Genomic DNA, 16,573 nt, shown 5'->3' with positions numbered 1-16,573 from the left:
TTTTCAGTCTTTTCTTATTGTGGTAAAATATACATGAAATTTACCACTTTAACCATTTTTAAGTGGCTAATTCAGTGGCATTAATTCACAATGTTGTGCACCCATCACCACTATCCATTTCCTTTATTTATCCATTTCCTTTCCCTCCTCCCCCCTTTATTTCTACTTTCTGTCTCTATGAATTTGCCTATTCTAGGTATCTCATGTAAGTGGGCTCATACAATATTTGTCCTTTTTTGTCTGGTTTATTTCACTTAGCATGTTTTCAAGGATCAGCCACGTTATAGACCATATCATTTCATTCCTTTTTAAGGCTGAGTAATATTCCATTGTGTGTATATACCACATTTTCTTTATCCATTTATCTATCAGTGGACATTTGTGTTGTTTCCACCTTTGGGGTATTATAAATAATGTTGCCGTGAGCACTGATGCACAAGTATCTGTTTGAGTCCCTGCTTTCAATTCTTTTGTCTGACTTCTTTTGATCAACATTATGTTTGTGAGATAAAAGGTACTGTTTCAATTTCTGCATAAATGTATGTTTTGGATTTAAAGTTTAGTGTTTTTATTGTGATGAACACAGAAGGCAGGGCATCATAGTACAGTTAAAGAAAGTTTTGAAGAAAGAGTACAGATTTACCAAGTGAAGTTCCAAATAGAGAGAACAGCAGGCTCAAGGGCTCTCAATAAATATTTGAGGGAATGAAAAAGCACTGAGTTGAACCACTGTTAATGCTTTTGAGAGTTTGTTATATGCCAGGTACTGTGCTAAGCACTTCACATACATTATCTCATGGAGCCCTACCAAGTACCTCATATTGTATCCACTTTACAGATTTGGAAACTGAGGCTCAGAGAGACTAAATAATTGTCCAAATTATGCAGTTAGTGGTATAGCTAAAGTTATCCAGTTCTCCCTCCCTCTCTCTCTCTTCTCCTCTCTATGTATTATATATATATAATATATATATATATAATATAATATAATCTTATTGTCAATATTTGGTCCCTTACTATTTTCACTTAGCTATTACCATAAAGCATTTCACATGTTGGTGAATATTTTTGTAGCATCAGAGCACAGTTTTAAATAGCTGCTCAACAGTATTACCTTCCATGTTGCACTATACTTTTTAAAATTAATCATCTCACTTGGATAGACATTTAGATTGTTTTCAGTACTTTGTTTTTAAACCACATTTTAATAAACATCTTTATGACAGTTATTTGTACACATCCATGATTTTTTTTCCCCTAGGGTAAATTCCAGAAACTGGAATTACTGGGTCAAAGGATGTTCACATTTTTAAGATTTTTGGTACACGGTGCCACATTGTCCTCTAGAACGTTGTACCTATTTTCATTCCCATCAGCAGCGTGAAGAGCACCCCTTACTGTTCTCTTCCCCAAAAACAGGGTAGAGGCTAGAGAGGAGCAGGGAATATTTGGGGGGGGGCCCTGCAGCTTGAGAGGTGTGAGACTCCTGAAGATGTTTATAAGCCAAGAGGAAAGAGGAGAGGAGAAGGGGAGAAGTGAAGATAAATGCAATCTGAGAAGGGAAAATGACTGAGCAGTGGCCTCTGGAGCCAGGGAGGGCTGGGCTTGCCCTGCAGAGGATGTGGGAAATCTGGCTTGCCCCCTGCCCCAGGTACCGATCCATCCATCTGGGGTTAGGAACATACACTCTGTGTTCCCAAGGCTGCATGGATTGACTTCTACCATAACATTTACCATATTACATGTCATTTTTCATTTTTCTGTCTTACCAAATTCTTTGAAGTCAGGAACTGTGTTTTGTTTGTTTTTATTCCAGTATTCCCAAAGTCTATCCAATGCCTGCATGCAGCGAGTACTTGATAAAAATTTATTAAATGAATGATAGATGCATTCAGAGAAGTTGGGGGAAGAGATAGGGAATTTGAGAGAGTTGTCTTCTGGCCAGAGGTGAAGTCTTTTTTTTTTTTTTTAATTGAGATATAGCTGATTTATTATATGTTTCAGGTGTACAACATAGTGACTCACAATTTTTATTTTATTATTTTTTTTATTTTTGGCTGCTTTAGGTCTTCATTGCTGCGTGGGCTTTGGCTAGTTGCAGGGAGCGGGGGCTACACTTTGTTGCAGTGCACAGACTTCTCAGTGCAGTGGCTTCTCTTGTTGCGGAGCACGAGCTCTAGGCGTGCAGGCTGCAGTAGTTGCAGCACGCAGGCTCAGTAGTTGTGGCATGCAGGCTCAGTAGTTGTGGCTCACAGGGGCTCTAGAGCACAGGCTAAGTAGCTGTGGCTCGCAGGCTCTAGAGTGCAGGCTCAGTAGTTGTGGCGCACAGGCTTAGTTGCTCCGCAGCATGTGGGATCTTCCCAGACCAGGGTTCGAACCCATGTCCCCTGCATTGGCAGGCGGATTCTTAAAAACTGCGCCAGCAGGGAAGCCCCATTTCACAATTTTTAAAGGTTATATTCCATTTATAGTTACTATAAAATATTTGCTATATCCCTGTGCTGTACAATATATCCTTGTAGCTTTTTTATTTTATACCCAGAAGTTTGTACCTCTTAATCCCCTGCACCTATCTCCCCACTCCCCCTTCCCTTCTTCCCACTGGTGACCACTAGTTTGTTCTCTATATCTGTGAGTCTGTTTCTTTTTTGCTATATTCACTAGTTTGTTTTATTTTTTAGATTCCACATATAAATGATATCGTACAGTATTTGTCTTTTTCTGTCTGACTTATTTCACTAAGCATAATACCCTCCAAGTCCATCCATGTTATTGCAAATGACAAAATTTCATTCTTTTTTACAGCTGAATAGTATTCAATTGTATACATGTACAATTGAATATATATATATATCTGTACAATTGAATATTCAATTGTGTATATATACGATTGAATATATATATACACAATTGATACCATATATATATATATATATATATATATATATATATATATATATCACATTTTCTTTATCCATTCATCTATTGATGGACACAGGTTGCTTCCCTATCTCGGCTATTGTAAATAATGTTGCTGTGAACACTGGGGTGCATGTATCCTCTTGAATTAGTGTTTTCCTTTTCTTTGGATATATACCCAGAAGTGTAATTGCTGGATCATATGGCAGTTCTATATTTAATTTTGAGGACCCTCCATACTGTTTCCCACAGCTGCAGCACCAATTTACATTCCCACCAACAGTGCACAAGGGTTCCCTTTTCTCCACACCCTCAGCAACATTTATTATTTTGATCTTTTTGATGATGGCCATTCTGACAGGTGTGAGATGATACCTCACTGTAGTTCTGATTCACATTTCTCTGATTATTAATGATGTTGAGCATGTTTTCATGTGCCTGTTGGCAGTCTGTATGTCTTCTTTGGAAAAATGTCTATTCAGGTCTTCTGCCCATTTTTTTTTTTTTTTTTTTTTTGCGGTACGCGGGCCTCTCACTGTTGTGGCCTCTCCCGTTGCGAAGCACAGGCTCCGGACGCGCAGGCTCAGCGGCCATGGCTCACGGGCCCAGCCGCTCCGTGGCATGTGGGATCTTCCCGGACCGGGACACGAACCCGTGTCCCCTGCATCGGCAGGCGGACTCCCAACCACTGCGCCACCAGGGAAGCCCCTTCTGCCCATTTTTTAATCAGGTTGTTTCTTTCTTTTTTTTTTTGATGTTGAGTTGTATGAGCTGTTTATATATTTTGGATATTAACTCCTTATCAGTCATAATCATTTGCAAATATTTTCTCCCATTCAGTAGCTTGTCTTTTCGTTTTGTCAATGGTTTCCTTTTCTGTGCAAAAGCTTTTAAGTTTAGTTAGCTCACCAGAGGTGAAGTCTTAAGATAGCCATGGCAGTGAGGAAAATGGATAGAAGGGAAGAAGGAAGAATTGGCTGGGGATGCGGATATGCTTGGAATATCCTTGGAATGCTCAGCAGCTGGGATGAAGGGGTGGAAAAAGTGGAGGCTGAGTCTGACAAGGATGCGTTTTGTGAGTATGTACAGCAAAGGACAGGATGCAGTCGAGTTAAAAGTGTTTTGAAAGAGGGGCCTTCAGGGTTAGGTTTTTGAGGGTGGAGGAATTATGAGAGGAAAAGAGAGGAAAGAAAGAAGCCTGCAGCTGGGACTATATCACTGCCCAAAGCTGGTCTCTTACATATAATAATAATTTAAAATTAACAGAGGATTTTAAGGGATCTTAGCTCCCTATCTGTTTATTTTTCCTAAACTATTGAACTTGGGTATTTTTATACCTTTATGCGCAATTATGATGGCTATAGAGTGGTGAATGTATCTGTAAATCCTGGATGTTGCCTTAACTAAATGTTTATAGTAAATCCGTCCTGTAAAAAATCAAAAAGTGCTCTTTCCCTAACCGCTAGATGCTATTTGTTTCATGTTTGCCTATTTGCTAGGCAAAAAGGTGTCTGTTCCTTTAATTTGCATTCATTGGATTACTAGTGAGTTTTTGCACATCTGTCATGTTCTGTCACCCACCTTGTAAATTAATAGTTTAGGCCTCATGCCTTTTCTTCCCTTCAATTTTTTTTTTTTTTAATTTCACAAGGATCCATGGGGACACCTCTTAGTAAAAAAATTAAATGCAGACCATAAAAAGCCCCACTGGCACAGTCCCTTTCCCCTCCCCAGAGGGGAATATTTGGGAACCTGCCTTCCAGGCCTTTTTCTATTCATCTCTAATCATGGGGCTTGGTTTTGTTTGCTGTACATGTTGTATTCCAACCTTGGTAACAGTCTTGGTAATCTTTCCAAGGCAGTACATATGCTGGTCACTTGGAATCCCTCCCCCGTTTTCTCCTGCTGTGGGTACTACCCTTTGTAAGGACTGAATTGTATTCCATAGTGTGAATTTGTTTGACATTTCCCACATGTTGAGTTGTTGCTAGCAAGGCTGGGATGAATATTCCTGTGTGTACCAGCCTTTTGTGTAACTGGGGAGCAATTTAAGGGCACTGCTATTGCCCACTGAAGAGGCAATTTCCTTTATGACCCACAGGATGAGCAAGAACTTATGTCTCCATATCTTCACAGGCACTGCATATTATCAATCTTTAAAATGTCCCCTGGGAATTCCCTGGCAGTCCAGTGGTTAGGACTTGGTGCTTTCACTGCGGTGGCCCGGGTTCAATCCCTGGTCAGGGAACTAAGATCCTGCAAGCCGCCAAAATGTCCCTCAATCTAGTAGGAGAATTATATCTTACTGTTGTTTTAATTTGCATTTCCCTAATGACTGGTGAGGTTGAGCATGACCATTCATTGCTTTGACAGATATTTGAGTGTCCACTCTCTGCAAGGCATTGTACAAGCACCAAGTCAGCAATGGTGAATAAAACAGATGTCATTCCTGCCCTTACAAATCAAAGAAGTGAAATCTTTTAGTGGCAGATACTTTTTCAACATTTTGCCTTTTACTTGTGTTTTTGATTCGGTGCTTTTATAACCAAATTTAAATTTTTTCTGTATCCACACCGATGAGTCTTTTCTTTTATGCTTTTATCCTGGAAAATCTTCTCTTATCCCAAAATCAGATACATAATCACATGCATCTTTTGGGTTTTCTTTAAGCAGATATTTATCATTGTAAATATAACAGAAAAGGCCATGCTCGCTAGGGTCTGCCTGCTGTAAAGGGGGAGACAGCTTGACATCCTCCCCTGAGAGTGAGGCTCCTGGCTTGGCCCCAGGACTAGAGAGGATTTCCTTCTCTTTTCTCGGGCTTTTTGGATCTGTGAAATTAAAGCAAAAATTTCACCTAGAAAGGAGATGGTGCTGCTCTGCATAACGAGGTAAAAGACTGTCTTCATGTTGGTGAAAGGAAATACCCGCAGAGACAACTTTCCACAGAGGAGGGGAGGCTGGGCAACAACTGCAGGAGGCCGACCCAGGACTGCTGATACATCTCTACCATGTGACTCCAAGTGGTAATTACAGTGGAGAGCCCAGGGTCCCTCACCTCAGCAAAGGGACAGGAAAACAGGCTGCTGGGAGCCATCTCCTCCAGGGGGTACTACAAGCTCAGGGTCTGGGAGAGTTCCTGTGTTGTTCTTATACTCTTTCTCCTATCACAAGAGTGACAACTGCTCAGTGCAGAAAACCTGGGAACCACCGAAGAGTACAAAGAGGAGGAATAAACATGGAGCGATAGGTATCTCAGCCACATTTCAACCTAAGAGTCACACTTTGGTTCTGTGCACAAATCATTTATTTGCGTTCATAAAAACTGGCTTGGCCTAAAAAGCTTCCTCTTAAAGGTGAATGGTGGTACTTTTGACTCCGGGACCAGAGGAGGAAGTGAGAGGGAAAGAAGGGAAAGCTGGTGGCTGGTCCTCCTGTCACAGACCCTCAAAGACCATGAGTGCGGTGACCACAGTTTAAGATAGTGTGCATCACTGAGGGGTGAGGAACAACCAGCCAGTGCAGAGAAGGCTCTGCAGAGAGAGGGCTATTAGGCCAAGTCTTGAGGATCAAATCAGCTTCAACCAGGGCAAAAAAATGTGGGAAGGGTAGACCAAGCAGAGGGAACGGCACATGCAGATGCCTGGAAGCAAAGGGGAGCAGGTCATATCCAGCAATGGGTAACTAGTTTGCTAAGGCTGAGTTACAGGCATCTCAGAAGGGAGGAGGAGGATCCGGATGCCAGAGAGCTTGGCGCAGGCAGGGGCTAGAAGGTGTGTCTGCCTTGTTAAGTTTTTATTTTAGCCTGAAGGTGGCGTGGAGCCACTGATGGGCATCATCAGAGTTCTGATTTCCAAAGATCGTTGCAACATCCTTGCAGGGTGTGGGTTTCAAGACCAGTCAATGAAATCCTCCCTTGAAGTGACAAAAGCAGGATGGGCATTGGCAGTGCAGCTAGAGGCAGAGTCTGTCACTCTTTAGGAGTCTGAACAGGTACATGGGCAGCAGGGGAGAGGGGACAACAAGGATCACTTCCTCCTGGCTTGGGGCCTGCCTGGATGGAGGGGCCATCATCCACTTAGGCACAGGAGGAGGATGCGGGCAAAGGCGGTGTCTGCAGACCTTCCCACGGGGGAGAGGAGCTGAAGTTCAGGTCGAGCTGGAGGTCAGCAGGTGGCTTAAGAAGCCAGTAGAGGGATGAGCTGGCCCCAGAGGACATGCAGAGTGTGGATAAGAAGCCAGGGACTGGTCCTCCAGGGTTGCGGGGGACAACTGATGGAGGGGGCAGGACAAGCTCTGGGAGCAGCTGGGCACGGGGCTCACTGGATACACCCGTCCACACGCAGCAGCAGGTAGTCCCTGAGGAGCGGGGGCAGGGGGAGGCGGGCGGCAGCCAGTCGGCAGCGGCTACCCAGCTGAGCACGTACGGCCAGCCGGGCCAGGTGCTGCAGCCGCCTCGGCTGATTCACCATGCACAGGGCCGAGCTGTAGAAGGCTTCGTGCTCCTAGATTGGGAGTGGAACAGGGTCAGATGGCCCAACGCCCTGACTTTGCCCTTCCATCTGGGGGTGACCTAGTGGTGGGGCCCTGGGATTTTGCAACCTGCACCCACCTGGGCGTTTGGCTCATCTTGAAGGAATCAGATTCAGAAGCAAAGGCCCTGCAGGGGTCATGGGAGCTGGGACCACACTGCAGAGCAGGGTCTCAGCCATGTCTGCACCCACCCTGACTCCAAAGATACTGGCACAGTGCCCACTCAGTCAGAGATGCCTGATAAATGTCTATACTGATGCAGGTAAGAGAGAGGCTAGAGAGTTGTTTGCAATTAAAGGTTGTTCTGAGCTTCCGGGGGCAGGGTTACCCTGGAACCCAGAGGTTTCACTCTGCCCGTCCTCCTCCAGCCCAGGGTCCCTCTTGCTCCTGCCTCCAGGAAGCCCACCCTGGAGGGACAGGCCTGGGGCTCATCCTTCCTCTCTATCTCCCCCACAGCCCAGGAAGGAGCTGTGCTCATGGGGCGGACTTACCTGCCACAGCTCTGGAAGCACTGCCTCAACCCAGGTATCACAGGATGGAACACAAGGGTAGGCATTAAGCAGGACTTCCAAGGCTCGAGGGAAGTTGGCACAGTGTCTCAGCATCTAGAAATCAAAAGAGAGTCTCAGGGCTTCCCTGGTGGCCCAAGTGGTTGAGAGTCCGCCTGCCCATGCAGGGGACACGGGTTCGTGCCCCGGTCCAGGAAGATCCCACATGCCGCGGAGTGGCTGGGCCCGTGAGCCATGGCCACTGAGCCTGCGCATCCGGAGCCTGTGCTCCGCAACGGGAGAGGCCACAACAGTAAGAGGCCCGTGTACCACAAAAAAAAAAAAAAAAAAAAAAAAGAGAGAGTCTCAGACTAGAAAACAAGAGGGTCTCAGGGGTACCATGCCTCTACCAACCATCCCGGGCCAAAGCCCCACTCACATCCAAATGTGTTTTTTTTTGCCCGCCCACGTGCCATGCAGGATCTTAGTTCCCCGACCAGGAATCGAATCCGTGACCCCTGCAGTGGAAGCGCAGTGGCTTAACCACTAGACTCCTACGGAAGTCCCACATCCAAATTTGAGAGGCCAAGATCTGAGTCTCTCCTCATCCTTTTCTAGCCTCAGTTTACCCCACCTTCAAGTGTGCTCCAACCTCCTGGCCCCAGCCAGTTTCCTGGGGGCTGTTTTTCTCCCTTAGACACCCTCTCCCATAGCCCTCACTGGTCCTTCCCAAGACGGGGACAGATCTCTGGCCCAGAGAGCGGGCTCTCTGTCTCTTAGCCTCTATTCGCGGAGGCTGGGCAATTCCAGCTCCAGGCATCCCCCTCCCGTCAGGAGTCTTCTCTCACAGGCCCTCCCTACGCACCTCAGGGCGCACAGGCTGGGCCCCATAGTCCAGCAGCGCAGCAAAGAGGATCTCGGGCTCCCAGTTGGGGGCGTCCTGGACGGCCTGCAGCGCGCAGTCCATGGGCGTGTGGCCCGCCCCGTTGGGAACTGCAGCGCAGGCCCCGTGGTGCAGCAGCAGCTCGGCCAGGCCCCCGCAGCCGTTGGCACAGGCGTTGTGCAGCGGCGTGTGGCGCTTGCGCCCTGCCGCCCGGGCATCTGCCCCGGCTTTCAGGAGCCGGCGCGCGGCGGCCTGGTGCTTCCGACTGCTGCCCGGGCCCTCGGCCCCCGCGCACGCGGCGTTCAAGGCCGTCTCGCCCTGGCTGGTGCGCAGGTTCACGTCGGCGCCGTGCTCCAGGTAGAGAGCCACGTGCTGCTCCAGGCCTCGTGCCGCCGCCACGTGCAGGGGCGTCACCTCGCTGTCCTGCACCGCCAAGTTCACGGTTGCTCCCGCCTCCAGCAGCTGCTTGGCGCACCTGGAGGCAGGGTACAAGGCCCCTGAGGTAAATCCTGAGGGACCAGGCCTGGCCTGGAAACCCCTCAGCCTGCTGTCATCCCTGACCCCTTCTTCCCACCTCTCTTGGCTCAAGCGAGCCTGGTGCCCACCGCCAGACTCACAGAAGCCCCATGACAGACAGCAGAGCTGGAAGGCCCATCCAAGTCACTGGGAGCACTGCAGTTTTCAGCCCAGAAAGGTTGTGGTGCAGCCCAGGACATACAGCAAGTTAGTGACTGCGGAGGAATTAATACTCACTGCCTCAGACCGTCCCTCCCAGAGTCGAACCTGACTCCCCCATCAGATAGGGACCCCAAGGCCTTGTTCTGAATCACTTGTCAGTGGTCTCCTAACATTTTGATAGCACAAAAAGTTTTGAAAACCCATTAATGTGTACACTGTGAAGCACAGAAAATTAAGGGGTATGACCCCCAAAGAAAACAGAAATAGAAGTCCTAATTAGTAAAAAAAAAAAAAAACCAAAAAAACCCAGTCGTAATTAGTATTTTCTTCCTGTCTCCAAACATGAAGACCACATTTCTCAGCCAGCCACACCCACTCCAGCAAAGGAAGGCACTTGGGTCCCGCTTACTTCACTTTCCCCTGGAGAAAACAAACAAAACCAAACAACAAAAACCAGATTTTAGGGAGCATGTGTTTCACAGGTGTTTCATAGGTCAGAACACTGTTGAGGCAAATATGCATCATTAACCACCTCGGGGTAAACCAAACACGCTGCAAACTAAATTAATGATGGCACTAAACTAACAGTAATTTAAAAAGCCAGAAGGGCTTCCCTGGGGGCGCAGTGGTTGAGAGTCCGCCTGATGATGCAGGGGACACGGGTTTGTGCCCCGGTCTGGGAAGATCCCACGTGCCACGGAGAGGCTGGGCCTGTGAGCCGTGGCCGCTGGGCCTGCGCGTCCGGAGCCTGTGCTGCACGACGGGAGAGGCCACAGCAGTGAGAGGCCCACGTACCGCAAAAAAAAAAAAAAGCCAGAACAGTAGCCACTGGAAACTCAGGAGCAGATCCATCAACCCCATCGAAACCCTGATGAAAAAATATCCTTCCCCAAAATGGCCAGCATTCCAGCTCCCTTCAGTGCGCATGTCCGGTAGGCACTTTGCTCAGTGGCCAAGCTTTGAGTAGCAGCCAGCCAGCCACAAACTACTTAATTTATTACCTTGGTAAGTTCTAATCATAGGCTAATTTCTGTTTCTATATACTAAATTTAAATAACTCCAAGAAGCTCGCTCAGTAGGGTTCCAGTAAGTGAAACCATTCTCAGTTCACTTAAAAGGATCAAGTGTGCTGGAAGGTGCACCACATGCCCATAAGACCTCAAGAAAGGACTGGAAATTTTGGATCATTTCTGGGTCCATCACTGATCTAGATCTACACGGGTAGATGTTCCCAGCACGTGGGCTCTGGAATGCCTTTCAAGAGCCCTTGATTCCTTGCCCCCGCCAGCCTTGTCTGTGGACCTGACTTGTCAAAGTGCAAATACCTTCATGTAGGGGGTGGCCAAGAAACTGTTGACCTTAAAAAGGTGGGAAGAGGACGTGTGCTTCATACTAAGATTGGGAAACACTGGGCTAAATCTTTCTTGATGCCTACCTCAAAATAGCTAGGAATGTGGCTGCACAGGGTTCCCAGGGAATAGGAGACTGCAGTTGGGACAGGGTTTTTCCAAAAAGCAACAGGGCTTCTGCCTACTGTGCTTAGCTGATGTGACCTTGGACAAGTCACTAAACCTTTCTGAGTCTCAGTTTTATCACCATAGAATGAGACCTGTCTCAGGATAGAAAGCCCAGAGATAAACCCATGTACCTGTGGTCAACTTATCTATGACAAAGGAGGCAAGGGTATACAATGGAGAAAAGACAGTCTCTTCAATGAGTGGCGCTGGGAAAACTGGACAGCTACATGTAAAAGAATGAAATTAGAACACTCCCTAACACCATACACAAAAATAAACTCAAAATGGATTAGAGACCTAAATGTAAGACCGGACACTATAAAACTCTTAGAGGAAAACATAGGAAGAACACTCTTTGACATAAATCACAGCAAGATCTTTTTTAATCCACCTCCTAGAGTAATGGAAATAAAAACAAAAATAAACAAATGGGACCTAATGAAACTTAAAAGCTTTTGCAAAGCAAAGGAAACTACAAGACAAAAAGACAACCCTCAGAATGGGAGAAAATATTTGCAAACAAATCAATGCACAAAGGATTAATCTCCAAAACATATAAACAGCTCATGCAGCTCAATATTAAAAAAACAAACAACCCAATCCAAAAATGGGCAGAAGACCTAAATAGACATTTCTCCAAAGAAGACATACAGATGGCCAAGAAGCACATGAAAAGCTGCTCAACATCACTAATTATTAGAGAAACGCAAATCAAAACTACAATGATGTATCACCTCACACCAGTTAGAATGGGCATCATCAGAAAATCTACAAACAACAAATGCTGGAGAGGGTGTGGAGAAAAGGGAACCCTCTTGCACTGTTGGTGGGAATGTAAATTGATACAGCCACTATGGAGAACAGTATGGAGGTTCCTTAAATAACTAAAAATAGAATAACCACGTGACCCAGCAATACCACTACTCGGCATATACCCTGAGAAAACCATAATTCAAAAAGACACATGCAAAAAATAAAGAAAGACACATGCACCCCAACGTTCACTGCAGCAGCTCTATATACAATAGCCAGGTCATGGAAGCAACCTAAATGCCCATTGACAGACGAATGGATAAAGATGTGGTACATATATACAATGGAATATTACTCAGCCATAAAAAGGAACGAAATTGGGTCATTTGTAGAGACGTGGATGGATCTAGAGACTGTCATACAGAGTGAAGTAAGTCAGAAAGAGAAGAACAAATATCGTATATTAACGCATATATGTGGAACCTAGAAAAATGGTACAGATGAACCGGTCTGCAGGGCAGAAATAGAGACACAGATGTAGAGAACAAACGTATGGATACCAAGGGGGGAAAGTGGCTGGGACGGGGGTGGTGGTGGTGGGGTGAATTGGGAGATTGGGATTGACATGTATACACTAATATGTATAAAATAGATAACTAATAAGAACCTGCTGTATAAAAAAATAACTAAAATAAAATTCAAAGAAAAATAAGAGAATGAGACCTGTCTCCCATGATGTTGTGAGGACATGTGTTTCTGGCATGTGAGCTGGAAACACACACACATACACACACACCCCTTCCCCAAACCATCTCAGCCCCTGGGCACCTACTGTAAGGACTCAGGGGTTGTGCAGAGGTGCAAGGGGGTCGTGCCTTCCTCAGACAACACATTGACCTTGGCGCCAAAGGTCAGCAGCAACTGCACACAGTCGGACTGGGCCCGGGCACAGGCCTCGTGCAAGGCGGCCCGGCCCCCAACCCGGGCGTCCAGCTCAGCTCCCTGCCGGATCAGGTAGCGGGCGCAGTCGGTGTAGCCTCGGGCAGCAGCGATGGTGAGCGGTGCCGTATGCTTGGCTTTGGGGGTCAGCACCCAGAACCCTGGGGGGAGCAGGCAGTGTTAAGGGGGGTGGGTATGAGGCTGGCAGGCAGGGCAGGCTGTCACGTACAACGGACGCTGCCCTGCCCTCTGTACGCCTGGCTGAGCACAAACCCTGTGCTCGTCTGTACCTGTGGAGAGGGGCTTGCTCAAGCCCCCAACTGAGAGTGTAAATTGGAACAGCCTTTTAGAACAGCTTGTCAGTCTATAACAAAACGTAATACGTGGGTCATAGGAAAAACATTTAATTGCTCTTTTTTTTTTGGCCACACTGAGAGGCTTGTGGGATCTTAGCTCCTCGACCAGGGACCGAACGCTGGCCCCGGCAGTGAGAGCGCCGAGTCCTAGCCACTGGACTGCCAGGGAATTCCCTTAATTGCTCTTTAAAACCACAAGGGCAGCTAAGGAGGGTGAATTCTGTTAGGGAAACCTCTGGGTCTTTGAGCTGCTGGTGCAGTCCTTGGCTCTTTTTGTTAACTTGGGCGCTCTGGTGTTGGGGAGGGGAGGGAGTTACACACAGGAGGGCCTGGAACTGACTCAGGGAGTGGCCAGAGCAGAGCTGAAGAAGTCCTAGGATGCTCCTGGGGTGGGGAGGGTGGCATGGAAATGGGGGGAAGGGCGGAGAGGGTGGATAAGAGATGGAGGTAGAGAAAAGAAGAGTGGGAAGAGGGGTCGATCATGGGACTGGTGTTGAATCCGAATTGTAGAAATAGCCAAGGTCTTGTTTGAAGGACACAGATGGCTAACATCCTGCTGTCAGTTGTTTGCATTGTAGCTAAGTAAATCCCCGGGTTTCCTAAATCTTGGGTAAAGCATGTTTTGTTTTTTATTAGGATTGAAATTAAGGCCAAGTTCCATTTGGGAGATGGAGATGGTGGACATGCTGGAAGAGGAGACCAGGGTGCCCTGGGTGGGGTCACATCTCTAACAGTTGAAGGAATTTGGCCCGGTGGTGACCGTGAGAGCATAAGCTCTCCAAGGATTGTGAACCCCCATATCCATGGGTGGGGTTTGAGGCAATCTCCTGTCAATCTTTTTTTTTTTTTTTTGCGGGGGTGGTTTCTTTTCTCCTGCCTAAGAACAGGGCAATCATTTGGTTTACATGGACAAACCTTCTGGTCAGAATAGATCCTAAGGAAGATCATCCAACAAGTACACAAAGATGTTGGTCATACTGTTATTTAAAAGAGTTTTTTTTTAAAAAAAGAAACCTAGGGATTTCCCTGGTGGTCCAGGGGGTAAGACTCCACGCTCCCAATGCAGGGGGCCTAGGTTCGATCCCTCGATGGGGAACTAGATCCTGCACGCATGTCGCAACTAAGAGTTCGGATGCCTCAGCTAAGAAGTCTGTATGCTGAAACTAAGACCCGGTGCAGGCTTAATAGATAAATAATAAATAAATAAATATTCTTTACAATAAATAAATAAAACAAAAAAGAAGCCTAATCTAACCAATCTATTTGGGGGCTAGTTATATAAATCATGGCACACCCATACAATAGAATTTATGCACCTGTTTAAATTATTACGTGGGGAATTCCCTGGCGGTTCAGTGGTTAGGACCCTGAGCGTCCAGTGCCAAGGGCCCAGGTTCAGTCCTTGGTTGGGGAACTAAGATCCCGCAAGCCGTGCGGCATGGCCAAAAAAAAAAAAAAAATTATGTGGACTTATGGTTATTGACATAGAAAGATGTTACATGAAAAAAACAGGCTATAAATAGCATCTGGAGTATAATTTCATCCTATGAAAGAAAAAATATTCACGTGTGGATATACATCCAGAGAAACAACTGCATTCGAATACAACTGTGTTCCTGTGTAAGTCATATAACATGTTACTATAACTTTAATTCTGAAAAGACATACAAAGCACTAAGTATGCCTCACCTCTGTTTAGGACGGAGTTAGAATCGGCAGTGGGAAGGGATGGTCTAGTCTATGGTCTGGAGGGGGGCGATGGGGCCCAGGCTCCCTCCCCACCCTCCCCTCCTCCCTCTCCCTCCTCTTCTGCCCCCACCGGGTGCTCCCTACCCTGTTCAGCTGACCAGGCCAGCTGGTTGCTCACTGTCTCCACAATCATGTTGGCAGCGTCTTCATCTTGGAACAGGGCTTGGATCTGTTGCAGGTCACCGGAGAACAGGGCATTGTGCACAGCTGGGTCCCGGCAGGAGCGGCGCGGCCTAGTGAGTTGGGCCCGGGAACTTGGGGGGCACCTTTGGCTCTGGCACTGCTGGGCTGCGGCCCGCCGCCGGTCCTCCCATTCCAGCCACTCCCGCTGCAGGCGGAGAGAGCGCAGGGTGGAGGAGGTGAAGGGGAAGGTCTCCCTTGCCATGGGGAGGGATCCAGGGGTCTGGGCAGTGGCAGCTGGGCAGAGCAGGTTCCCTCGGCCCGACTGCCACCCGTGCTCTGAGGAGCCACCCTGCCCCCAACCCATGACCCAGAGGAAGGAGCAGCTGAGGCTATAAATAGGCCCTTTGCTGTTCTGGTAAACACAGTTTGCCCAGAGTCATGATCTTGGTGCAGAGAAAGTGTTGGGTCAACCCCCAGCCCGCGGCTAGGGACAGCCCCTGCCCCTGCAGATACCCTCCAGTTGGGGAGCCGGCCCTCAGCTGAGCTCCAGGTCCACATCCTCCCACTTCTCTGGAGTGAGCATCTTGGGTTGGCAGGGTCCGAGGTGAGTGAAACAGTCAATCAGGGAAATGGACAGGGCAGGGTCTCTCTGATGTTGGCTGGAGGGCAGACCGCTGCCCAGGAAATAAGGGCAGGTCAAGTCAGAGTTTGAACACCTCTTCTTGGCATCTGTACTAACAGCAATAACTCTGCACATATAGGCACAGGGCTTAACAGTACTTAAATCACTTTTATATCCATCTTTACTCAGGTGACCATACATATTTTCTGGCTTGCCCGGGTAAACAGCAAGCTTGATTTTGACAATAAATTGTACGATCAGGCTCAGTATCACAGTTCGAACACCTCTGAGATGGGTGGTCTTATTTCTGTTTTACTGATGAGGAGCTTAAGGCTTAGCAAGGTGAAACCACTTGCTCAAGGTCACAGCTCGTGACGGGGGAGCCAGACGAGGACCACAGTGGGTCTGACTCTGTAGATGGTGCACTTTGGTGAGAGAGCCTCTCCCCACCTTCCAAGCAGGACAGCACGGTCCCTAACACTGCCTTTCATGAGTCTTGGTTAGGGGTTTTGTTTTGTTTTTTTCCCGCAGCTCCTAAAAGGGCTTACATGCCTGCCCGAGGAGGACCAAGGGCTTGACCTCCCAACTCTGGGGACCAAGGAGACCTGCAAGCCACAAACCCACTCACTCAAAGTGGCTGTGCTTCCACGAGCCTCTAGGGGGGAGAATGAGCCCGTGAAACAGCACTGGGCGCTGTGGCTGGCGAGCAGCGAAGGGGAGGGCGGGAGAGGGGGGCCAGCCCTGGCCCCACGAGCTCTCCTCAGCCAGTGGGGGGTGGCGGGCAGCCCCTTGGCCCCTCAGGGTCCGCCTGTCCCCATCCCGCCCTGGCTGCAGGCCATGGCTGCCCCGGTCCACACACGCACGCACACACACACACACACACACACTCTTTCCAGCTCCCATTCTCCCATTTTCAGTTACCATCTCAAGGCCTTTAACCCGGACCAGCCCTGCCTCCTACCTGGCGTTCCCTCCTCTGGCCACAATCCCTCTGCTCCACTGCCCAAAGGGAA

General features: G+C 47.8%; 1 protein-coding gene across 1 annotated transcript; it reads right to left on the bottom strand.

Moving 5' to 3' along the window:
* Positions 1 to 7,238: 7,238 nt before the first annotated feature.
* On the bottom strand, positions 7,239 to 15,200 carry ASB16 (ankyrin repeat and SOCS box containing 16; the record flags this gene model as incomplete). The annotated part of the gene is made up of 5 exons (XM_079726136.1): positions 7,239 to 7,424; positions 7,944 to 8,057; positions 8,806 to 9,298; positions 12,604 to 12,871; positions 14,900 to 15,200. 5 exons carry the CDS (start codon positions 15,198 to 15,200, stop codon positions 7,239 to 7,241), a joined length of 1,362 nt encoding a protein of 453 aa, XP_079582262.1.
* Positions 15,201 to 16,573: the final 1,373 nt, after the last annotated feature.

This window comes from Hyperoodon ampullatus (genome assembly GCF_949752795.1).
Source record: "Hyperoodon ampullatus genome assembly, chromosome: 19".
NCBI classification, from domain to species: Eukaryota; Metazoa; Chordata; class Mammalia; order Artiodactyla; family Ziphiidae; genus Hyperoodon; species Hyperoodon ampullatus.
This window is presented reverse-complemented; position numbering and strand designations above follow the sequence as displayed.